The following is a 25,612-nucleotide window of genomic DNA, read 5'->3' as shown; positions in this document are numbered from 1 at the left end:
TTGTTATTTCTGGGTGGGTGGAATACTCCTGCCCACACAGCCTCCACTCCTCCTTCATTCCAGGGGCACATCTGCCAGGGCTCTTCTCTGTGCAAGAATGACAGTATCTGCTGCGTAAATCTGGAGCACAGACAAGATGCTGTCCTGCCTTCAAGGAGCACACAGTTCTGCAGAAACTTGCTTAGGTGACTTCAAACCAGAGATCTGTGGTGAGGAAGGTGGAGCAGATTGTGGAAGCCCATGGAGGAACCTAGCCCAGGGTATGGGGGAGGCTGGGGAGGGCGGGGGAACTTCCCAGAGAAGATGCTGGAGCCATGTCCTGAAGGGTGAGAAGGTGTCGCAGTGCACTCAGTGGAAAAATGCAGGGGAAGCGGTCCTCTGCAGTGCCCTTTGGAGTATGGAGACTGTGGGTGTAGACAACCGAGAGAGAAGGCAGTAGCTGGAAGGGGACAGAGTGTCAAAAGGGCAGGAGGTCCTAAGAATCCAAGTCACTCCTCACTGGCTGTCCAGAGACCAGGGACAGGGCAGCACAGACCAGCGCAGGGAAGGCCCCTGGAGGGGACAGAGCACCGTGCTCTGAGTTAGAAGGCTGGGGTGAGCACTGCTCAGAGTCCTGCAAGAAGTCTCTTTCCCTTTGAGTCTCATAATTTTTGTCTTCAAAATACGACTGTTGTAACTAGGACAAGAGGTGTTGTGAAAGCACTTTGTGAACTGTAGAGCATCATTCTCCTGTAAGATAATAATAGTGTTTTAAGTGGAGTCGGTACTTTTTGAGAGTTAGAGGATATCGCACAGGGCACGGTAGACAATGCTGGGGCCAAGGACCGCCTGAAACCTGCTCCTGTGCTGCCACCTGCTGGTAAAGGGACACAATGGCCACCCAAGCCCTCAAGGCTTTCTGCAGGGCCCAGGCAGGAGCCACTGGGGCAAGTGAAGGCAGGGCTGGGAGGATGCCTGCCACTAACCCTTGTGGACACCAGTGATGTCCGCAGTAATAAAAAAAACTCTTCATTTTTTATTATTGGCATCTAATTCAAATTTAAAACATCATCCGCAAAGGTGGCAAATGGAAGCCCCCAAGCCTCTCTTGCTTTTCTCAGCCTTGGCCTGTGCTCTTACTGTGAAGGTCCTCCCCTGTGTGCAAGGGGGACACTCCCTACAGACACTGCCCCTGGCCATTCCACACACAAGCAGTGAGGATAGACCTGGAAAGCAGCTGGTGCAGGGACTCTGGAGTGCCAGGCACCTGGAGTATGGTCTAGAGGGAACTGTGGGCTCCAATGGGCACCTTTCCTTGGTCCCGTGGCATCCAGGCCTCTGGGCAAGGGATGGGTGACCAGCTTGTCTGGTTGGCCTGGTGCTGTCCTGGTTTGAGCATTGAAAATCTCACATAGGTAGCCGGGAAGGTTGGCCACTCTACCGTGGCCTGAAGGTGGCCAAAACCTCTGCATCACCACTTTGGCTCTGCCCTGCCAGAAGCCAGCAGCTCAGGCTCCAAGGACCAAAGTGTCCCAGGCACTAGGTCCAGACATATGTTTATGGGTAAAGAGACCCTTCCTCCCCTTCCCCATTCTTTAAAGCACTCTCTGGCGTGGTGAGTCCTGGGCACTCGTCTGTGAGGCTGGGCTGAGGGAAGAGAATGGGTAAGGGACTTGTAGAATAACCTCCACATTGTACAGGGAAACTGAGGCCCAGAGGAGAAGAACCTTGCCCCAGGGCCCAAGAGAGACTTTAGCTCTTGGCTGCTCAGGCAACCCATAGCAACCCCTTTGCTCTTGTTGAGGGTACCCCATGTACCTGGGAGAAAGCTGACCCCATCCCTGGTTCTACAGGTGGGGTATGTGGTCCAGGCATAATCCCACAGTGACTGGTTCAGCCTTGAGCATGTGACCACAGTTGGTCCAATCAGAATGAAGACCAGGACTTTTATTTCGCCATGGGGCAGATCTAGAACTGGAAACAAACAAAAACCTCCCAGCTCAGGGGCTTGACCAGGACAGGGACACACAGAGTGCACAGAAGTTTGTAGCTATTTATTGCACTGAAAACACCAAGAATAAAACAGACGCCCCTTCTTCCCATCCCACCCCCCCAATAGCAGAAAGTTTGAGCAGTGTTCATTCAAGTTCACAGCCACATATTTTTAAAAAAGAAAAAAAAAGAAAAAAAGAACTAAAACAAAACCCCAAACAAATAGTAACAAAGAAACCAGCACGGGGAGTCTGGCAAACTCATCCCCCAAAAGGGTCTCCCTTTGAAGGGAGACAGGAGGCCTTGGGTCAGGATTCGCACCATGGTGGGCACAAACCCAGGAGAACACTTTCCTGTAAACGTGTTTTCTTGCTGGAGCCAAGGTTTTAACTTGGGTTTGGATTTTTTTAAATTTATTATTATTATTTGCATCTAAAGGATGTTTTGGAGGAGCACAGAGTTTGTCTGGTGAGGGTAGGCTCTGGGCAGATTTTTCTGTGAGTCTCCCCTGCCTGCTGCATCAGGATCATCCTGGTGCCCTGTGGTGGCACCAGGTGGCTGCCCACCCACAGGCGTGGCCTTCACAGTGGGGGCCATCTCAGCCTGGGGTAGCGATCTGCCTCTTCTCTGGCACTTGGAGAGTGACACAGTGGACAGGAGGTGTGTCAGCCAATGAAAGGCAGGACCTCAGGCTCCTCCAGCTCAGTTTCCTCTGGCAGGGAAACCAAGCTCCAGAGAGGGAAAGGAACTTGCCCAAGGTCACACAGCAAGTCTGGTCAGAGCTGGGAATTGAAGCCTACTCACCCCAAATCACTGCTCTTTCCCCTGCAGTCCACTGCTGAAAAGCAGTTGACAGGCACCGAAGAGGGGAATCAGGGGCAGGTGGGGGAGGGGATGGAGCCTGACCAGGTCTGGAAGTAAACAGGAGTCCAGCCAGTGACTATCCCTGCCAATTCCTGCAGGTAAATTAGGCTTCACATAGCCAGACGTTTGCTCCTTCATCGGCTGGATGGGAACAAAGAACCCTTTTAACCAATGAGGAAACTGAGGCTGAAGAAGAGCTCAGACCTTGCTCAGTAATTGCAGCAGCCCCTGGTGAAGGCCACACCCTCACCCTTGACTGGGGATGGCTGTAGGGAACTGGCAGCTCACAAGGGGGACAGGTGGTTTTGCCCCTAGGACAATGGGATCACTGGGCCTTACTGGGAAGCCCTCTGGGCCTGGGGCAGGCCAAGAGCCTGCCCCTGGGCCTGGGCAGCAAGGTCTCTGCCAAGGACAGAGGCCAGTGATGGACCAGCTTGGAAACCAGGAGGCCTGAGCAGCATCTCTCCTGGCCTGCAGACCTGGCGCTGCCTATCTCACCTGGGCCTGGACAGCAGGACTTGAGAAAAGAACCCAGCAGACAGCTGGTGATCGGGGAGAGCTCAGAAAATCTCGGATCAAATATCCTCACCAGTTCTGCTCCAACCAACACCCAGGAGGGTTGAGGGTACCAGAGCCTCCTCCAATCCCTGGGGCCATGGCTCTTCCTCCCCTAAAATCCTCCAGAGGGGACAGTATCTCATGCTGGCAAAACACGGCCACACAGAGGCCAAAAGCACAGAGAGGCAGCAACATAATTCCGAGTCGGACACTGAGAATACAACCTCTATTTTTTTTTTTAGTCCAAAACATGTAGATTGGTTTTGTTGAGTGTTTTCTTCTTTTTGTTTTCAACATACTTACTGCGTATAAAGTCATGCAAAGAAAACAGTGCAGACAGTAGATCCTAGTGGATGTGCCAAGGTATTCCACTCAGAGTCAATCCCAGGGAAAGAGGGAAAGAGGAAAAGAGAGAGAGAACGCGAACCCGAGGCTGCAGGATGAGGCATGAAGAGTAGAAATTCCCAGTGCTTTGCTGTGGTCATCAGACGCCAAGGGGAGAGAGGCAATGAAGACACACGCTCACGGGCCCCCCAGAGGTGGGTGGGGGGTGCTGGGGGCGGCACACAGATATGGTGACATGAAATCCTGGGAAGTTCGGTAGAGAAGACCCCAGTTTGCGAGGGAAGCAAAGAAAAGTCCAGATATTTCCATCCTGACGGCCTCCCTCCTCCTCTCTGCCCTGACTTGCTGTTCCTGAGTCAGTGCTGGCATCTGATGCTTCCACAGTCCCAAAAGGAACGCCTGTGTCAGCTCACCTTGGGACCGAAATGGCAGAGAGGCCCTTCTCCCCGGAGCTGAGTCCGCCTTGGCCCCAATAACCACAGGTGACAAGGTCCACCTCAGAGATGACAAAAAAAAAAACTAGAACAGAAAAAAACTACCCCTCACCCCTCTTCCTACACCCCTTCCAACCTGACCCTTCTCACAATAATCTGAGAAGTCTAGTTATTACATAAATATCCATTAATGCGAAATCCATTTACGAAATACACAGAAATTTGGCTATAAAAAGGCATGCGGTCCAAGTAGACGTGATACCTAAACGTTGCTTTCTTTTGCCCCCCAAAAACAATTAGATTCCCTCTCTGAGATACGACGAAGCTGGAATTCTCCAGGGATGACGGTGGGGCGGGGTGGGCAGGTTAATGTTGGAGGTGGACTTCACCAGAAGGAAGCAGAAAGCAAGTAGGGGCACCTGAGAGGGCCACGTCCCCCACACCGAGGGAAGGGTCAGACCACCCTGAGGTCAGCACAGGAGGAAGAAGACTTAGGGGAGCACTTTGAGGCAGGAGGCTCCTGGCGTATGCTCTTCTCCCCACTCCTTCAGTGCGGTTGGCTTAGGGGGAAGGGAGTGTCATCTGCCCTTCCCCGGGGACACTGGAAGAGGAGAGGTCTGGGAGAGGGACGGACGGATACTGCCTTCCTCACCATGCCACCCCTCCTTCTCCCCAGCCCCTGGTGGGCACACAGCCCGGGCATTCTAGCCTACAGCCCAAGACAGGCCAGGCAGACAGCAGCTGAGGCTGGGGAGAGGGGGCCAGTGCCGTGGACACCCATGCCTGAGGAAGCCCCAGCCTGGCAGGGGAGAGGGTGGGGGTGAGAGGTGGGGAGATGTGGCCGTTCGCTCTGAAGTTGCGATGACTTTTGTGAACAAGCAGGTTTTCTTGATGCAGGTACAGAAGTGACGGTGGTGGAGTGATGAGATGGGAGAATTCCAGCAAAATCCACCTGGGAGAACCAGCAGCTCCATTCCACGGACAGAGTGGATCTCTGCGGCACAGCAACGCAGCGACCCCGGCCTGGTCCCTCAGCTGTAAGACACACACGGGGTGCTTCTCAGGGCATGGCGTTTCCTGCTTGAGCAACCCACCCACCCTGCTGCTTTACATGGAGTCCAAGCAGTCCCCGGTGGCTCCTGCCCAGCTCTTCCCCTAGACCTGCAGGCCTGGCCCCCTTCTTGGGGTCTTCCCACCCCACTCTGCAGCCTTTCAGAGCTGAAGGCAGCAGCTTCCGCGACATAACCCCCTCCAGGGCAACACTCCCATCCTTTACATTACCGTGGGAGGCAGGAAGGAGGGATTCTTACTGGGGCAGGACGGAGGGCGCCCCAGATCTGTGGAAGTGGACGATCTGCCATTTGCCGTCCCGGCGGTGCCAGACGCGGGTCTCCTCCGACTGGGCGGTGCGTGGGATGCCGCCGGCGTCCAGGTACTGCGTGATGCGGATGTAGGCAATGCAGGCTGACTCGTCGCCCATCAGGTGGATGTGGGGATTCAGGATGGTGGTGTGCACGGGCTTGCTGTTCCGGGACCACACTGGAGGCGGGGATGGGAGGGGCAGAGGAGATGCAACCGGGGGCCTCCTGTCTCACTTTCTTCACTTTCTCCACTCCCAGCAGCCCTCTCAATGGAGGCGCCCTGCCTGCCTCATTTGCAGGGAAGGGGCCTCTGTAGCAGAACTCAGCTACCTGGGATCAAGGTAGAACTTCTAGATGATGGGGACATCACATCCTAGTTTAGATACAGTGGAGTTCAGACATGCAGAATTCACCAAACATGGGAAAATGGAATGTTTGAATCATGACTGTTAGCCACATGGAATAAGCCTAGAGGATCCTAGAACCAGATGAGCTGTGAGCACAGTCTCAAATCCGATCTCCCCAGGTACCAGGCAGGTACATAAACAATGGGGGCAGAGCTGGGTATAAGATGCTAAATGACAACTGACCCTTTGCCTCTGGGTCAGGGAGGCAATAGGGAGTGATGGGGACTGTGGCGAATAGAATGTCTTGTCCCACCTAAAGAGGGCATCCTGCACACAGCTTCCCTGGTGGTTGCCATGTGAGTGAGACCAGTGTTGACGTGCCTGGTTTTTCAAGACGATCTGGAAATCTGAATTTTTATATGAAAACTCTTCATTTTTTAGTATTGGCATCTAATTCAAATTTAAAATATCATGCAAGCCAAGTGAAACATGTCTACAGTTCAGACACGGCCCCTGGGCCTGTTAGCCACTTCTACTGTAGATATACGGAATTGTGGAAATGTGGAGGAATATGAGAATTGTGGAATCTTAGAACCTTGAAATGATAAGGATGGTATTGGTGGCCATGGGGTGAGGTCATGGGGCTTTCCAGCATTAGGGAGAGATGCATAGCTCTTGGAATCATGAGAGGGCTGACAAAGTCCCTGACACCAGCTTCCACCAGATGAAACATGAGGCATCACCAGGACTACTATTATATTAATTCTAGAAACTCTATGTTTTCCTCAAGATAGAAAATGAAAGCATAGAAAGACAATGACCCAGGGAGGGGTTGAACAGTGGTGATCTGTATCTCGGGCTTGAGAGGAGCCCTTCCCTTTGTGTAGCCCGAATATAGGTCTGAATCATGTGAGGAGCTGACTTAAAACACAGCTTCCCCAACCCCACCCTTAGAGAGCCCAGTTCAAGAATCTCTAACATTAAAAATCTCCCTTCTCCTTTCCTACCGCTTGATCCTGGTGCCAAGCCAGGTTTGTGAGCCACTTATATCCTGAAAAATGTAAAATGTCTTTTTTTTTCAGGATTGCAGAAAATATCCAATAACAACCATCCCCTAATATCAGAAGCACGCTACACCCGGGCTTTGAATAAGGACTTAAAATTACCAAGTCTTAGGCACCATAGAATAACAGACTTCGAATTTGGGCTCTCAGACACACAGAATGTAGGGTTTCAACGTCATAGACTTGGGAGTGACCTCAGAGGTCAGAGGTCACCCAGCAGCCCAACTATAGAATCTGAGGAGGGCTCTGTAAGCGTCCCTGACAGCATTCAGGGCTGGAGGCATACAAGACCAACATATCCATTCCACAGATACGCAAACTCAGGTCCAGAGAAGCAATATGACTCGTCCCAAGCTGGGCTAATTCCTGAAAAAAATGTAGTGGAATCTAAAAGAAGTCAGTTTCATCCAGGAGCGGTGGCTCACTCCTGTAATTCCAACAGTTTAGGAGACTGAGGCAGGTGGATTGCGTGAGCCCAGGAGTTTGAGACCAGCCTGGGCAAAAAGGTGAAACCCTGTCTCTACAAAAAATATGAAAAATAGCCAGTCTCATAACCTGGTAGGTAGGGAGAGAGAGAGAGAGAGCGACAGAGAGAGAGAGATTGAGAGAGAGTGAGAGAGAGAGAGATAATGGATAAAATTAAAAAAAAAAAAAAAAAAGTCAGTTTCCAAGTGAGACTGGGTTAGAACAATCTAGAACAATCCCAGAAGGGACAAACAGAGCTTAGCATTACTGGGAGCACTGAGCCTTGCTGCAGTCAGCAAGGGCTGGAGTCCTAGGAGGCATTTGTAAAGAAACGCCACCTGACATGGTGTCTTTTGAAAAGACAGGCGCCTTCCAATATCTACCCTTGTGCATAGGGTGGGAGAGAACCAAGTCCTCAACAGGAAAAAATAGGGCCCTGGAGGGTGGAACTTGGCCGGGAGTGAGCAGTTACTCTGGGTCTGCGCTTGTGGGTTCTGCCTTGGAGGTGAGCTGATGTTTAAGCCTGGAGTCTGGGGGCCAGCACTAAGATGGGGCCCGCTGCATACAGGGAGGCCGAGGGCCGCATGGCTTCCTCTCTGTGATTATTTCAATTTTGCCATCCCTGAGCCTTTACAGCTGGGCCTTAGCCTGGTCCCTGCTTTGTGGGGATTGTAAGTTCACACTGGGGGACCAGTGCCCCCAGAGGACAGACTGTAGGATGGTGGCTACCGTGATCAGTAAGGGAGCTCCAGGGTGACAGGGACGTATGGGGTCCAGCTACCTCTCCTTGCATGAGAATTCAATTTTTATTATTATTAGTATCATTTTAGATGGAGTCTTGCTCTGTTGCCCAGGCTGGAGTGCAGTGGCATGATCTCAGCTTACTGAAACCTGTGCCTCCCAGGTTCAAGTGATTCTTGTACCTCAGCCTCCCGAGTAGCTCAGATTACAGGTGTGCACCACCATACCTGGCTAATTTTTGTATTTTTAGTAGAAATGGGGTTTCACCATGTTGGCCAGACTGGTCTCGAACTCCTGACCTCAGGTGATCCTCCCATCTCAACCTCCCAAAGTGCTGGGATTACAGGTGTGAGCCACCGCACCCGGCCGAAAATTCAATCTTCCTTGTTAGCCTTGGAGAATTCATTTGATTTATTAAAGGAAGATGTTGTTTTCTTCTTCACAGCTTTTTGGAGGGTGTCCTTGGCCTCTGTACTCTATAAAGTTCAGTCAGAGAGGGTGCAAGCCAGGGTAGGAGTGTCAGTCCCAGTGGGGTTTGCTAATGTGCAGATACAGCAGGTGCTACAGGGAAGGGAAAGGGCACTGGGGTGAGTCAGGTCTAGGTTCTGCCACCGGCTTCCTGGGTTCCTTTAGACAAGTCACTTCTCTCTGAGTCTCAGTTTCCCCTCTGTACGATGAAGAGCTGGACTAGATCCTACTTCAGTCACTGAAGTACCTTCTTTGTTATTTTTGCCATTCACAAGTGCCACTGTACGTGCTTCCTTAAAGTATTTCCTGGGGCGGGCTTGGTGGCTCACACCTGTAATCCCAGCACTTTGGGAGGCCGAGGCAGGCATATCACCTGAGGTCTGGAGCTTGAGACCAGCCTGGTCAACATGGTGAAACCCCGTCTCTACTAAAAATATAAAAATTAGCTGGGTGTGGTGGTGGGCACCTGTAATCCCAGCTACTCAGGAGGCTGAGGCAGGAGAATTGCTTGAACCCAAGAGGCGGAGGTTGCAGTGAGCCAAGATCATGCCACTGCACTTCAGCCTAGGCAAGAGTGAGACTCAGTCAAAAAAAAAAAAAAAAAAAAAAAAGGATTTTCCTGAATTGATTCACTTTACAAATTTCTATAGGTTTTTTGTTTTTTGTGGTTTTTTTTTTGTGGAGATTGAATCTTGCTGTGTCGCCCAGGCTGGATTGCACTGGTGTGATCTTGGCTCATTGCAGCCTCAGCCTCCTGAGCAGCTGGGATTACAGGCACCCACCACCACGGCCAGCTAGTTTTTGTATTTTTAGTAGAAATGGGGTTTCACCACGTTGGCCAGGCTGGTCTCAAACTCCTGACCTCAAGTTATCTGCCCGCCTCATCCTCCCAAAGTGCTGGGATTACATGCGTGAGCCACTATGCCCGGCTATAGATTTATTTTAAAAGAAAACTTATTGACATAATCATTAATGAACAATCAGTATCATGAATAAAGTTCTAATAATAAGGCCTGTGAAAAAGAAAGAAAGTTACATAATCCTTGCACCATGCTCCTGCCTGAAAGAGATCTGAGATTTGCTTTCTCTTTGATAAACAGGGAAATTACAAAGTGGCAGAGAGGTGTTGAAAACAGGCTAGCACCCAGCAGAGCCTTTCCCCTTGATGGAGCCAGAGTATTGAAAGAGAATTAAGAAGGAAAGAGCTCTCTCACTGTGTAAACTCGTGCTGTTTTAAGTGGTGCCCACATACACCGGAAATCACTGTGTAGCCTCAGTGGTACACGCCCTTAATTTGGGGGGCCCTGGATATACCACTTCTTAGGTCCTTCCTCCCTGTCCTAAGCTGCATGATTCTAACCTGTGTGTGTTTTGGTTCATCCCTATCTGACCCCCAGCCTAGGGAAACACAGACACAGGCAGAAAGCACCCTGGGTCAGGCCCAGCCTCAACCCCCTGAAGCTCCTGGTTGCAAAGCTGCCAAGGTCCCTCCTGCAAAGGAGAGGCCCAGGAAGGACAGACATGCAGGACAGAGACCTAGACAAACAGGCAGGGGCACAGCAGTGTGAGCTGTCTGTCTTCCTCTTTCCCAAACTGCCCACCCACAGAGGGCACTTGCATAACAACCCACCAGCCAGCTTGTGACCAGCTGGGCAGCTGGGATGGCCCCAGGCATCAAGATGACTGTAACTCGGGTGTGTGTGCCAGTGAGAAGGCTCCCTTATCTATAATATGGGAATCAAGGCCCTCCCCAGGCCTCTCCCAGGGTCATGGGCAGGAGAGGCCTGGGAGGGCTTGTCCTGTGTGTCCCTGGTCTCTGGGACCTCGCCTGCCGCCCCCATCTTCAATCACAGGAGGGGCAGCTGGTAGTCGATGGGCCAGGGTTAGGAGAGGGAACCAAGAGGGTACCAACCCCAGTCCACACGGGAGCTTCCTCTTCACTGGCTCCTGAGCCGCCCCTGGGGCCCTGCCCGTCACCCTGCTGTGCCATCCAGCAGGACATGGAACGAGAGCAGACAACAGGCACCACAGAGAGAAGGAATTGCTCACGGTTTTCAAAATAGAATCGATGGAAGTCCAGGCCCTCAACCAGGTTCCCCAGGGCCTCAGGTTCGAAGGCTGTCATGCCAGGGTCGCACATCTTCCTGGGGGAAAGAAGCCAGAGGGAAGAGGGACTGGGGCAGCTTCTCATTGGACCTTTGGAGGGTGAGCCTGTGAAATAGGAATGATTGCACCTACCTCACAGGATCATTGAAGTTAGTAGATGGGAAGGGGCTTGCAAGCTATAAAGTATGGGATATCACTGACTGGTTGGTGCCATCTAGATCCAGGAAGCCTGGGTTCAGGCCCTGGCTCTGCCAGTGGCTATGAGACCCCAAGCAAGTGGCTTAACCCCTTTAAGCAAGAGCACCATGAATGGTGTGCAGGGCTGTGCAGTGCACTAAAGGTGCTAGAGAGGAGGAAATTCAGCTTGCTGTCTACTCTCCAAATTGTACTTCCTGGTTCAGGGCGGTGGATCCAGAGGGGGCTTTTTCTAATTTGTCTTCCTGTGGGGTCGGGATGGGGGACACTGCCTTTTCCTTCACATAAAAGTGACTTCTGCTCATCAAGCCAGGTATATACCTGGAAGGGGTGAGTTTTGCTAATTTGAACAAAGGTGGCCTATTAACAGCAGCCTTGGCTGTGAGCCTCAGTTTCCTCTTCTGTAAGATGAGAAAAATAGCATTAGATGAGGTAATATCTGGGAGGAGAAGCACAGGGCATGACGGAGGCTGTGTATTTTCAGCTGTTGTTCCCTTCCAGGTCTTAGTCTTCTGGGAGATCCTGACAGCCAGGCAGGAGAAGGGAACAAGCTGTCTTTCCCATCTCCAGGTCTGTGGGATCTTTCACGGTATAACATGGACCCCTGTGACAACAGCAATGAAGCCAGGGGCAGGAAGTGTCCCAGGACAAGCAAAGCTCCCAACCCAGGGTAGAATTGGAGACACCCAGGAGAAAGTGTCAGGCCCAGCACTGTCTGAGCTGGAGAAAGCATTCGCAGGGTGCACTGTCCCTGCTCTGTCCTGTCTGTTTGGGTGACCCCAGAGAACTTGCTTCTCTACTCATGACCCCAAATTCTCCAGATGGCTTAAGCCAGGGACTGGGGGACTGTGCTCAGACCAAACGGGATGCCCAGGACCCTTCCAGCTCCAGAATCCCCCAAGAGTGGGGGTCTGGACATGTGGGAGACTGAGCGCCCCCACTGAAGAAGCCCCAACCCTGGAGGCACCTGGGTGTTCCTGCCTCCTAGAGTGAAGGGACTTGGAGGCCATCTGCCCTAACTCCATTGTACATATGGGGAAACTGAGGCTCAGAGAGATGAACGAACATGTTCAAGGTTATACAGGGCATCCTGGACCCCAAAGGTCATGGCAAGGGGTCAGAACCTAGAGCAGGATGCAGATGTCAGAGGAGGTGACATCACATAGCTGGGAGGGGTTCCCCAGGACCCCCAGAAGTGCCACTGAGGAGCTTGCGGACCACAGGGGCCACCTCTCTTTCCTTCACTCCCTGGCTGTGTCCTTCCAGAGCCACTGGCATGATACATTCCAAGTCCATTCTTTCTAGAACTGGCCGCAAGACCAGCTTAACAGACTCTTTCCATGCTTTTATGCAACGCTCAGGTATATACATGCACACGCACCTGCGCAGCCTCCTTGTGCACAGTCTCAAACATGCACACATGTGTACAAGTGCATGCATACACATATGTACACATCACCCTCAATTCCGCACATGCATCTTCTAAGCACCTTGTTCTTCCAGAGGAAGCCAGTGACCTTCTAGGGGGCTTTGCCACCTGCTGCTGCTGAAAACTCTCCCACAATTAGAATGCACCTGGCAGTCCAGGTGCGGTGGCTCACGCCTATAATCCCAGCACTTTGGGAGGCCGAGGTGGGTGGATCATGAGGTCAGGAGTTCGAGACCAGCCTGACCAACATGGTGAAACCCCGTCTCTACTAAAAATACAAAAATTAGCTGGGCGTGGTGGCGTGCACCAGTAATCCCAGCTACTCAGGAGGCTGAGGCAGGAGAATCGCTTGAACCCGGGAGATGGAGGTTGCGGTGAGCTGAGATCGTGCCACTGCACTATAGCCTGGGTGACAGAGCGAGACTCCATCTCAAAAAAAAAAAAGAAAAAGAAAAAAAGAATGCACCTGGTCTGCCAAGCCTTTGAGAGGCAAACTTCAGCTCTGGGTACACTGGAAATCAGGAACAGGCTGCCCAAGGAGCAAACCCCAGCCAGGTTATGCCCAACTCACTTTAACCCAACGGGCAAAAATAACTCTGCCTTGGTTGGCAGTCTTTGTCCTCCAAAAAGTGTATGTCTGGTCTCCAGGCCTAGGCCTTGTCAGCACTGGCCAAAATATTGAGGACTAAGCCCAAAATATTTGCTCTGCCTGGGGCCAGCTGAGGGCCCAAGTGAAGTTTGTTTCTGGGTCAGGCCAGGAAAGGTGTGAGTGAGCAGCACAGGGTGCTCCGGCTCAGCCCCTGCACACACAGCTGCCCATCCAGAGGCAAGTCCAGGTGTGTATGGGATGTCTCATTTTATGTTATTTTTGTGCAAGCTGCCTTATTTCTCAGAGGAGTTCAGATTCTGCTTAGAATTACTTCTGCTCAGAATTACTTCTGCTCATGCCTGCTCACTGAAGGGATGCGCCTTGTGGATCCTGCCTGCTCCTGCCCATCTGAGGTCAGAGGTCCAAGGGAGTCTAGGGTGAGCACCCAGGCCTATTGGGCAGGAATGAAGGGAACGTGCCTCCCTTCCCACCTTCCCAGCTCATCTCCTGAGGAGGCCCATGCTGTGATGCTGTCCACCCCCTCTTTCCTTGGGGAAGCAAGGGAGTTTTGTTGGAGTTCCTCCCAGGGAACAAGATGTGAGGAGGAGGAAGGATAGGAAGAGGAGGAGGACTGACATATAGAGCAGTGTCTCGAACGGAAAGCTCAATAGAAGCATCAAGTCCGGATGCAAAATAGAAATACGAGTTCAGCCCGATTCACAGCACATGCAAAGTGAGTGGATGAGGATCGGAGACAAGGACCCCCAAAGTGAGCCATCGGTACCCCCTGAACAACAATCCAGGCAGGACATGCAGAATGAGCCCAGCTGACTCACGTGTAGGACTCAAAATCTCCATTGCTTATGGCTTCAATCAGCTGCTCTGTCACTTTTATAATTTCCTGTTTCCGCACTGTAAGGCAGAAGGGGACACAGAAATAATATAATAATAATAATAGCGATGGTAATGAAGCACCAACTACCATTTCTTGAGTCCTTATCATGTGCCAGACTCTGTGCTGGGACCTGAAGACCTCATGCAGATGATTTCATTTATCCTCACATTGCTGCTGGGGGCTAAGCATCATCACCCCCATTCCACAGGAGAAACTGAGGCCCAGAAAGGCAAAAAAAAAAAGGTGTGAAAGTTCCTCAACTACAAAGGCCAGAGCCAGTGTCTCTGGCGGTCTTTGCCTCGAATACGTGGTGGACATTCTGACTCTACGCCTGATGTAAATACAGGTCTTGGCTCCCAAATACTTATTCCTACCACCTTTGCTTTGCCATGTAAATCAAAACAGGATCAACTGTGGCACTGTCACTGATAGCCATGAGCCAGGGGCTTTCTTATGGCCAAAACCAGGACCACTAAGAAAAATCTTAGGGTATACGCATCCCTTGAGCCTCGATGAGCTTCTTGCTGTATTTGGGTGCCGATAGGAATTAGGCACTGAGCTGTCCAGAACTTTCTAAGCATAATGAATCCCATTTGCTGAGACCTGGCCCTTCCCTATCTGCCACTGAAACACCACAAACAGCTGGTCTTTCTGGTGGAGTTAGATAGCTGTCTTATTAGATGTGTGATGTTCTGAGCCTCAGTTTTCCCATCTGTAAAATGGAGACACCAGCACCTCTCATTCATTCAGAGCCAAATACATAGTGGGCAGAATCCAGGCTTCAGCTTAGACAGATGTTCATTTAAATGACTGTCCAGGTCCTCAAGCTGTACAACTGCGGGCCACAGGGTGGTTTGAAGGTCTGTCAAATGTAGATGATAGTGTTCTCCGAGGGTTGTTATGAGGGTAGGATGATGTGATGTACACAAAGCATTGGCCAAAGCGTGGACATAGTGGCTGCACCTCGTAAGTGCGACCATGTCCTACCTCCCTAGGCCCCTGCCAGGGGTTGCCTCTCTGCTCTTCACTAATACCCTGGGAGGTAGGCAAGGTCAGCTTCCTCCCACTTCACATATGAGGTGACTGAGCCTCAGTGATGGAGGAATTTGAAGCCAGGTGTCCTGGCTCCTGGCAGAGCCGAACAGAAGCCTTGCTCCATCTCCCAGAGACAGGCCCCTTTCCCTCCTTCCACAGGCTTAAGCTTGGCTTTAAACCTGGCCAGTTCATTGGCCCACTGGAGCCGTCTCAGGTGAATAGATGAACACATTGCCAGGATTGCAAGCTCAGATCTGGCCTCAGCATTTCTCAGTCTGGAAGCCTGGGAGGGAGCCCAAGCCTAGCAGAGGCCCCCCCCAGCCCTGTCCTCACCGGTTGCCCACACCATGCCACCCCACACAGGAGCTCACCTCAGGCCCAGAGGACACAGAATCATAGAACATCCAGGTTAGAAGAACCCTCGGAGGCCAGAGCCTCCTTATCAAACTTTAGGGAAACTGAGGCTCAGTGAGGGGGTTGTGATTTGCCCAAGGACATGGCACATACCAGGTGGAGAGCCTGGCTCCTCGCCCAGGGCCTTTTCCATAGGCCCCTGAGGCCCCAGCTCACTGCCTGTCCTAACACTAACCTCAGGCAATTGTTTTGCCCAAATGCTTTATCTATGCCCCAACTCATAGGTGAGCTCATGGGGGCTGGGATGTGACATCCCTTGCTCACTGCGTCCTGGAGCCTGGAACAGGCTTGGCCCCATAGGCCTTTATCACTGAATGAATGAATAAGTGTACCAGGCCATGTGCTATGTGCTTAGTCTACCAAGTTCCAGAGCCTCACAGCACAACTTTACTTCCACGTCACAGATGAGCAAACTGAAGGTGAAAGAAGCTAAATAATTAGCTCCAGTGGAGCTGGGACCCTAATCAGAGTTTGCAGCTCTAAAGCGCATCACATTCTCCCACACCACACCCAGCACCGCCCTTGGCACATGGTAGATGTAGCAGTGATCATTCAATGTCAGCCACCACTGTCAACAGCTAATTCCCTTCTCTCTCCTGGCTCCAGTCAGAATCACCTGGGCTGGGAATGAGTCCACTTTTAGACCATGAATGCCACCGGGTCACACAGGTGTTGCTGCACCTCTCTCTGGGGACTTTCCTGGGGCTGGGGCAGAGGCAGCACTCAATACATACGTGTTGAGTGAATGAATGAATGAATGAATAAGTGAATGGGACCAAACCAGAGTCTGGACTGCTGTCTTCGTCCTGCCCCTTGGACTCGCCCAAGTTGCCTGGTAGCCACTGTCCCTAGGACACCCAGAACCTGGCTTCCTGATCACCTGTGCCCTCCTTCCCAGAAGCTGGAGATTGAGTGTGGGAAGAAGCCTAGCCCAGTCAGTCACCTCTTTTGTTTGTTTGTTTTTTGTTTTTTTTGTTTTTTTTGAGATGGGGTCTCTCTGCATTGCCCAGGCAGGAGTGCAGTGGTGCGATCACAGCTCACTGCAACTTTCCCCTAGTGAGTTCAAGCGATTCTCCTGCCTCAGCCTCCTGAGTAGCTGGGATTACAGGCATGCACCACCACACCCAGCTAATTTTTGTATTTGTAGTGGAGACGAGGTTTCACCATGTTGGCCAGGCTGGTCACGAGCTCCTGACCTCAGGTGATCCGCCTGCCTTAGCCTCAAAGTGCTGGGATTACAGGCGTGAGCCACTGCGCCCAGTCCAGAGCTACCTCTTTCTTGCCACTCCCACATGGAATCAGGGGTGACAACCAGAGCAAACCCATGTGCTCCTGATGTGGGACCTGAGTCACTCTCCTTGCCTTCTCTGCATGGACTTTAAGACCCTTCTGGCTCACCGTTCCAGGAGCCTGTGCTCAATGCCTGTTTCCTGAGGTCTGCTTCTCCCTGCCACCTCAGAGAGTCTAGCACAGTGGCTGAGGGCACGGATTCTGGAGCCAGAGTCCCTGGCTTTGGATTCTGGCTCTGCCACTTACTTACTAGCTGTTCCCTTGGGCAAGGGAAGTTCCAGTGCCTCAGTTTCCCTATATGTATAATGAAGATACTAATAGTACTTACCTTGTAGAGTTGTTCTAAGGATTGAGTTAAGAATATGTCAATAGAAATAGCTAACATGTACATGGTCCTCACAGAGAGCCAGTTGCTGCTCCGAGTCCTTTAGATCAAAGCACTTATGTAAAGGATGCTGCATTATGTAAAGAAGTTAGCACCGTGCCTGGCTCTTGGGAAATGAGAGTGTGGTTATTATCATCTGGGAATCTCTGAATTGGAACTTCCTCCTGAGGACATCCTGGAGTCTCTAGTCAGGGCAGGGATATTTCCCTGCAGCCTGGTATGAGGGGGTGTGGCTCTGGTTGGAACCCGGGGCTTGTGGCCTGCCGGGAAGCTGGCTGCACTGTTGGACGGCTCTGGCTATTTTCACTTCCTTCTCCTTTCAAGTTGAAATCTGTCCTTCCGAAACCCCCTAGATACAGTTCTTGTCTTCTTTCTGCCTTCTGGGGCCCTGAAGTGAACACCTGCTTCCCCAGCCTCTATGCCTAGTCTTCTCTTCTCAGAGCTGAAGGCCTCCAGGTTGTGGTACTGACTCAAGCTGGCCATTTAATCCTTGAGAGTCCTGGAGCTGTCTAGATACCTCTCTGAGTATGCGCATACAATCTCAGGTGTGGCCTGAATAACGCAGAATATCAGGTCCGGGGTAGCACTCTCTATCCCCTCCCTAATTCTGGATATTATACCTCCATTAATGTAGCCTGAGACAGTGCCTGACTTGGCTGTGTCTCCAGCTACTCGGGACACCAAGTTACCAACAATAAACCCTAGTGGGCAGGAATCTCCCTAGCTTTGTTCTGTGGGACAGAAGATCTGGGGGCCTGGTGCTTCTTACATCTGGAAAGTCCACTCTGATTCTGGGCCTCTACCATGCCCTCAGCAGCCCCACTGCTGTGTTCATTCAGCAGCTGCTTAGTAGCAACCACTGGCGTTTCTCATCTGCCAGCTGTTCACCCAGACAATCCGAGAATGCTCCCCTACAGATGGGAAAGCCCAGACCCCAGAGAGGTTAAGACACTCTCTCAAGATCATACAGCATGCTAAGACTGAGACGGGATCAGCATTCCTGACTGATACTTCCCAGAATGTCTCTGCCCGAGGCAGAGGTAGCTCTTTAGTTGGAGAGGAAATTAATTTTTCATGGAGCAAATCAGGAGGGATGGGGGAGTGGGAAGGAAGCAGAGCCCCAGGCACCTTGGAGGGCAAGAGGCCTGTGCAGTGAGCCAGAGGGGCTTTGAAATATTAATGTCTCTTTCTCTCCTCAGGGGACTACGTTCCCTGGAGGATGACATTTCTAATTAACTTTAATGTCAGGTCTGAGTCCACCCCACCAGCTGTTATTCTCACTTAGTAAGAAGACTTAACAAATTAACACCAGAAAACGGTTCCCTGGAAATTTTCTCTGAGGCCAGCAGAGGCTGGGGGAGGCACAAGGAATCCTCTTTCCTGCCAAACACGGGGAGAAGCTCCTGGCTGACCGTTTCTTCCATCAGACATGGCTTCTGGGGTTTTTTACATGTGGGGAAACTGAGGCAGGAAACATGGTCCCAGTCCTACCATTAATAAGCCATATGTGCCCTTTCTCCTCCCTAGGCCTCAGATTTCCCTGTGGAAAGGGGAGAAATTTGGAAAGTGAGCCAAAATTCAAGACTTTGCAAATTGCCCCATCCTGATCACTCTAAAGCAGAGGATAATGACTGCAAATGTGAGACCTCAGGGATGCAGCCCAAAGCCATTATCCCAGGAGAAAAATGTCTTTGATGGCTCCTAATTTACATTAATAGTGCATACAAATTTTGTTTTCTATTCCAAATATTTCTGTCTGTTTAACATATAAATTTGTCTTAAAATAATCTTTGAGTAAAATTGGTGCTCCAAGAAAATGTCACCTGGCTTCCTATCATTCAACCACGAACTCCAGTTTGAAAAAAGAAATTGAGATTTATTAAATAGTTTCTCTGGGCCAAACACTATATGTGCACTTCATATGCATCTTCTCATTTCATCTGCACAGCAATCCTCTGAGGTTGGTACTATTTTCATTACCTCTTTACTGTTAAGGAAACTGAAGCTCAGAGAGGTTGAGTAAGTTGTCTGAGGTCACTCAACAAATGGACTCCAGTGGAGAAGACAGAGCCAGATTACCTCCATGGTCCCTACCTGTTCTGAGGTCAGGATTACGTGGCTATATCTATCCAGTCTTCTCAACATCCCAGGGCCCAACTCTTATCATTGGGCAGCTAGCCTCAAATAAGGGGAACAACTTAGAAGCACCATTTCTTGGCCTGCCACACACCCCTGGGGTCATAATTCACGGGGGCAGGGCTGGGAATGTGGTTAGAACATTGGACTTTTGTGAAACTAGAATGCTGACTTGACCCTACCAGGGAATTCTTCAAGATAGTGTATTTTCTTTCTTTCATTCATTCATTCATTCATTTTTTTTAAGAGACAGGGTCTTGCTATGTTGCCCAGGCTGGAGTGTAGTAGCTATTCACAGACACCATCATCGGTCACTGCAGCCTTAAACTCCTGGCCTCAAGCGATCCTCCTGCCTCAGCCTCCTGAGTAGTTCAAGATAATGTATTTTTATAAGTTGTCCCTGGTGCCATCACAGAAGATGGATTTGCTCTAGGGCCAGGTTGTGGTGATAGAGTACCCACCACTGCCCAGGTTGGGAATGACGAAGGGACACACACGGGGCAGGGCTCATCTTCCAGGCATCCTGGCAGTGTCAGGAGGCAGCCTTGGTATGTGGTATGTCAACACTGCCTTAAAGCCTGAATCACAATTTTACAAAAATGTTTCCTACATAATACAGTGCTCTTTTTCCCATCTCTGCATTCTAAGGCAAAATATCTAAACTGGTACTGCTGAGTTCCCTCCAGGTCAACAGCCTTTTTTTATATTTCAGAGACCCCGCTACTACCACCACCACCAGGCATCTCTGCTACACACCTCAGTGTGTGAACCACTGAGCTCCCTGTCCTGGGGAAGGAGGAGGGCTGGCTGCTAACACTTGGAGGATTTGGTGTCCCCAGGGCAGAAGTCAGCAATCCCTGCCCCTTCCTCCAAGCTCCAAGGGCACTTTCCACCACCAAGGCATTCAGAGTGGCGGTTACCAGCCAAGCTCTAGAATCCGACTGCCTGAGTTCAAACCCTAGCCACATCCTTGTGAGCCACGGGATGACAGAGTACAGGCCAACATACCCGGCCTCTCTGTCCTCTGTTTCCTCAGCTGTAGAATGAGGTTCACAGCAGCACCTACTTCGTGGGCTATAGTGACACTCCAGGAAGTCAGTCCAGATAAGGTGCTGAGACCGGGGCTAGCGCACAGCAAGCTTTCCATAAATGGCGGCCCTTATTACTACTTTTGTTTTATCCTTACTCACAATCCAATCAGTTACCTGATGCTTTGCTTCCCCCACCTGAGAGCTTTTGAGGACTGCTGGCCACTAGCTCCAGTGGCGCCGGCATCTTTGGTGGGTCTTACGCAGTGTTTCCCATACTCCAGCCACTGGAGCTTTCTGGATTTTTGCTCTCCCTTCCTTTACAGTTATTAGTGTTTTTAAAATCAATTCACTTTTAAGAAAAACTCAAAAACACTTACTTCAAAAGGAACATGTATACCATTGCCAAACACTTATGACTTGAATATGTTAAATTTTTCTCTAATACACATATAATATATATCCTCTAACATAAGAAAACTAGCCAGGTGCAGTGGCTCATGCCTGTAATCCCAGCACTTTGGGAGGCCAAGGCGGGAGGATCACCTGGGGTCAGCAGTTTGAGACCAGCCTGGCCAACATGGTGAAACCCTACCTCTACTAAAAATACAAAAAATTAGCCGGGTGTGGTGGCAGGCGTCTGTCATCCCAGCTACTTGGGAGGCTGAGGCAGGAGGATCGCTTGAACCCGGGAGGCAGAGGTTGCAGTGAGCCGAGATCGTGCCACTGCACTCCACCCTGGGCGACAGAGCGAGACACCATCTCAAAAAAATAAAAATAAATAAAATAAGAAAACCTATCTACGCACCAGCAGTAGTTCTAGTACCCCCCATGGGAATGATGCCTCCCAGTGTGCCCAGTTTATAAGGCACCAGAGCGAAGCTCTCTGTAGACGAGCAAGAAACGAGGTTGGCACATGGGAGCTGTCAGGAAAAAGGGGTCTGCCCAGAGCTGGTTCCAGAAGTCTAAGGGGTCCCGACACTGAAGGCCCCTCCCTACCTTTGGTGTCTTCATCCTCAATGGTGGTGTTGGTGCTCTCTGAGGATTCCTGCGAAAGAGAATACAGGAGCTGGTGAGGCCTGCCTGGGAGCGGGACGAGGCATGGCCAGGCGCTGGCTGCCTGGTGACGCGGCTGGTTTCTGTGAGCCTCACAGGCTCTGCTTTCCAGATGCTGTCCTGAAAACCCTGTCAGATTCTCCAGCCTCAAGACGGGGAGGGCCCAGCTGAGCAGGTGGCCAGGGGCCGGGTGGGGGAAAGGGATGGCTGCAAGGAGAACCCTGGCCTTTCTGGAAGGGCTAAGGGGGATCCTGGGTCCTTTCTGCTCGAGGGGGTGAAGAAGGGGTGGGGAGGAGCAGAGAGACACCATGGCGGCCGCAGAGTGGGGAGGAACATACACTGGCAGGGGAGGAAGAGAGAGAGAGGGAGGCCCAGTGTGAGAGAGAGTGGGCTCTTCAGAGGGGAGAAAAACCACACGACTGAGTGAGACAGCGATGGAACCAGAAGAGGGAGGTGGGCCACCATGCCACCACCGGACCCTAGACAGAGGCAGGGCTGGTGGCTCCCCTGCCACCGGCGGGCCTGGTAGACTTACACCAGCTCAAGAAGAGCCTCCGTGGCACCTACTACTTTGGCCAAAGCAAGCCCCACCCTCGCCGCGATTGGCACAAACCAAGCCTGAGATGAATTCTAGAGCAGAGGGGCAGGGAGAAGCGAGAAGCCAAGGTCTGGACATAGGACTGGGTTCAGATCCACCTTCATACCCGAGGAGGGTCTCAGGTCTGCTGTCAGCCTGCTGGTCTGGGCCGTGGAGTTGGAGGTGTCAACAGAAACACGCAAACAACACACACACACAACACACATATTGTCACACAAGGCACACGTACCAAGCACGCCCTGAGCACCCTCTCCCCGCCCCAGGTTCCCAGTGCAGCCTGCAGGAGGGAGGCAGGAGCAAGGGTTCGAGGCCCAGCATTTACCGGCGTTAGGAGACGGCAGACACTCACCATTAACTGAACGCTGGAACTGGACTTTCTTTTCTGGAAAAACAAGGAGAAGAGATGGGACAGGAAAAGACACAGCGTGAAAACGGCAGGGAGCAGAGGAACGACAGGGGAGGTTTGGGAGGAGGATGGGCCTCGGGGTCATCCTCTGTAGTCCTTTGTCGGCTTGGCATCGGGACAAGGAGTCACGGAGTCAAGGCCACCAGCAACAGTTGACCTGGCAGGGCCAGTCCTCGGCCTGAAGCTCTGGGTCCTCATGCACACTGCCTGGGTCTAGCGATGTAACAGCCAAGCTCATGGCCAAGCCTCCCTGGGACCAGGGCTACACCCTGCCTAACTCTGATGGCAAAAGCCAATCCTGGCTCTGGATGCCAGTCACCAGAGGCCTCCAGAATCCAATGCTCTTGAAGGACAAAGGGTGCTCTGGCCTGGAGGTGAGGGCCAATGTCTTCTCCTAGGCTCCCCGTGCATCTCAGCTAGGAGGACCTCATTCCCAATTGACTGTCACAGTCACTTGGGAAACTTGTTACAATAAACAGAATCAGGTCCCCTCTGAGGAGTTTGATAACTAGGTCTGGGGTGCGGCCTGAGCATCTCCATTTTAAACAGTATCTTCAGGTGATGCCAAAGCAGGGCCAAGCATGGGAGCCAGTCCTGTAAGTAGCCTTTGCAATCCAGCTTGCATTCACAACCTCCTGGTGGCTGGCCTATTCCACCCCTTTATGCTGATGGAGAAACTGAGGTTCAGCCAGAAGTGGAGCTGAGTCTAGAACTTGAGTCTTTTGGCCCACACTAGCATTTTGGGGATTTGTAGCATCCCCTATATTGGCTATGGTACCAAGAGAAGGAGAGGGGGACAAATGTAAATTACCTTCTCCTTCCCTCAGCTCTCCAAGCCAGGAGTCTTAAAGACTCCCATTCACAGAAGATGGTAGGTGAAGACTGACCCTTGCATTGCACAGATGAGAAACTGAGGCCTAGAGAGGTGCAGTGGCCTGCCCAAGGCCTCATGGCAAGCCACTAGCAGAGCTGAGGCTAGAACCCAGGCCCTGCGTTCAGGCTCTTTCCTCTGTCCAGGTCTCCAGGCACCCACAGTCAGACCCCTCTCCAAAGGCTCATCCTATTCTAGATGCCCTTACACCAGAGAGGCCAGGAGGCCCCTCTCCCTGCTGCAAAGAAGGGACTCGAGGAGCCCACAGGGCAGGCCTTTGCCATGGGAGGCGCTGGATATGTCTTGAGGGTCTCAGGTCTAATTCTGGGTTTCTGACTCCAAGATCCAGTGAGCTCCCCAAAATCCTGGGCCAGGCCCCCGGGTTATTCTCATCTTCCGATAGGACTTCTTCCCTCCTCCATCCAAGGGAGTGAAGGAGTCTGAGCTACAAAGAGGTGGTTGGGCCAGGAGTGGCCTTTGAACTCAAGGCCCTGTGCCTTCCATCTGGGGCCTCCACAGAGGGGACAGGGTGGCTCACTGGGCACTTCCAATGCCCATGTGCTCACAGGAGCATAAATGCTCACAGACTCTGCATTTTCCCCAGCTGGGCTGGATGATGTGGCTTCCACAGTCAGCAGCCTGCAGTCAGCCCCTCATCTCCCCGACTCCCTTCCCCTCTCCTCCCTCCTCTCCTCCTTCCTCTTTTCTTCTTCTCTTCCCCTCTCTCCTTCCCTCTCTCCTCCTTCCTCTTTTCTTCCTCTCTTCTCTTCCCCTCCCCTCCTCTCTCTTTTACTCCATTCCCTGGCCCTCCCCTCTCCTTCTTCTCTTCCTTCCTCTCCTCTCCTCCTCCCTCTTTTCTTCCACTCTTCTTTCCCCTCCTCTTCCCTCTCCTCTCCCCTCTCCTCTCCTCTGCCTCCTTCCTCTCTTCCTTCTTCTCCTCTTCCTCTCCTCTCTTCTCCTCTCCTCTCCTCCCCTCTCCTCCTTCCTCTTTTCTTCCTCTCTTCTCTCCCTTCCTCTTCCCTTTCCTCAACTCCTCCTCCTTCCTCTCTTCCTTCTTTTCCTCTTTTCTCCCCTCCCCTCTCTTTTCTTCCTCTCTTCTCTTCTCCTTTCCTCTTCCCTCTCCTCTCCTCCTCCTCTCTCTCTTCCTTCTTCCCCTCTTTCCTCCACTCCCTTCCCCTCTCCCCTGGTTGTCCTCCCTCCCTGGCTGAAGCCAGGCCAGGCACAGAATAGGGAAGGGGCCAGGCCCCACACAGCTCAGCTGTCAGCAGAAACCTGAGGAGCCGCGCAGGGGCCAGGAGGTTCCAGGCGGGACACGAGGAGGAAACACAGAGCAGAGACTGCATCAGATTCGGACGCACAGTGACAGGATGGGACATGGGGAGAGAGGTCACGATGCACAATGGGACACCAACAGGGGCAGTGAGTGGGGCTGAGGGGAGTGAGCAGTCGGCCCTCCTCCTAGAAGTCCAGGCCTGGGGTGGCCAGGAGGGGGACGTTGCTTCTTGGTGATAGAAAGACTTGACTTCCCTGAATCACAAACGATGATGCTAATAATCTCGTATTGATCAGCACTTTAGTTTGATTTAAAGGGACTTTCACTGAAAGTAGAAATCTCCCTCTTTCACCAAAAGTAGAAACCGCATCTCTTAGAACCACATGTGGAAGCATGGTTCTAAGATTAGCAAGGATGATAGAAACAGTATGGTCAAAATTAGCCTTGAAAAGCCCTTCAAGGCCCATAAAGTACAATGTAGCATCACATCTCTGCCATTCCTGCAGTGCTGGAGCCAATCACTGCCTCTTCAGTTAAGCCCCGGATGAAATGGGGTTTGTCTCCAGCTGCCCATCAGTAGGAGGAACGTGTGCCTCCCTACTGGGCTGAAGATGAGACAGTTGAAGGAGCCTGTGATGTGGTTCCATCCACCAGGCCCTTCTGGTGTGACCCTCTCACCAGCTCTCTGCAAAGAACTGCTGTGCTCCCCTGGAACAGGCAACAGAATCGCTGGCCTGGGTCACCCAGGGGGAGAACGGTAGGGCTCAGACTCGAACCCATGGCTTCTTGACTTGCGATCCAGTTTCAATCATACTGAAAATGCACCTGGACCCCCAGCTCCGCCGTTCTCCCCACACTCCTTCCGGGAGCAAGACATGGCAGGCCAGGCTCCCCAAATCCTGGGCCAGGCCCCCAGGTTATTCTCATCTTCCAATAGGACTTCTTCTCTCCTCCATCCAAGGGAGTGAAGGAGGCTGAGCTACAAAGAGATGGTTGGGCCAGGAGTGGCCTTTGAGCTCCTCTTCTTCCACACCCAGGCCACCCTGAGAAGTCTGTCCTGCGCCGCAGGAAGCAGTGACGCTTTGTTCAGCTGTGCCCACTGGAAAGCCTGCAGTGGCCAGCAGAGCCCCCACCATGCTGTGAGCTGTCCTTGCCGTCTGGCAGCTTCTGCCTCCTGGCCTTGCCCTAAAAGAGCTAATTAGCATTTCTTCCCAAGAACCAGCCTGATGGAGGCCTCTCCTGACCCCTTGCCCAGCTTCTACCAGGGCCACATCCAAGAGCCAAGCAG

General features: G+C 51.9%; 1 protein-coding gene across 5 annotated transcripts in view; it reads right to left on the bottom strand.

Moving 5' to 3' along the window:
* Positions 1-2,012: 2,012 nt before the first annotated feature.
* The window catches only part of CAMK2A (calcium/calmodulin dependent protein kinase II alpha), a 70,221-nt gene continuing 46,621 nt past the window's right edge, over positions 2,013-25,612 (bottom strand). For 2 of the 5 annotated variants that reach the window (XM_055285647.2, XM_055285648.2), the window contains exons 14-19: positions 22,124-22,156; positions 21,120-21,168; positions 13,774-13,849; positions 10,668-10,762; positions 5,483-5,711; positions 2,013-5,207 (exon numbers count right to left, since the gene is read on the bottom strand). In XM_055285647.2, coding sequence (XP_055141622.1) covers positions 5,204-5,207; positions 5,483-5,711; positions 10,668-10,762; positions 13,774-13,849; positions 21,120-21,168; positions 22,124-22,156 — 486 coding nt within the window. In that variant the 3' untranslated portion in view covers positions 2,013-5,203. Of the gene's footprint in view, positions 5,208-5,453; positions 5,712-10,667; positions 10,763-13,773; positions 13,850-21,119; positions 21,169-22,123; positions 22,157-25,612 lie in introns of all 5 variants that reach the window. The other 3 variants (XM_063642685.1, XM_063642686.1, XM_055285649.2) reach the window with 3 other exon arrangements.

Source organism: Symphalangus syndactylus, chromosome 7 (genome assembly GCF_028878055.3).
Source record: "Symphalangus syndactylus isolate Jambi chromosome 7, NHGRI_mSymSyn1-v2.1_pri, whole genome shotgun sequence".
NCBI classification, from domain to species: Eukaryota; Metazoa; Chordata; class Mammalia; order Primates; family Hylobatidae; genus Symphalangus; species Symphalangus syndactylus.
The sequence above is the reverse complement of the archived record's forward strand: the minus strand, read 5'-3'. Positions and strand labels throughout refer to the sequence as shown.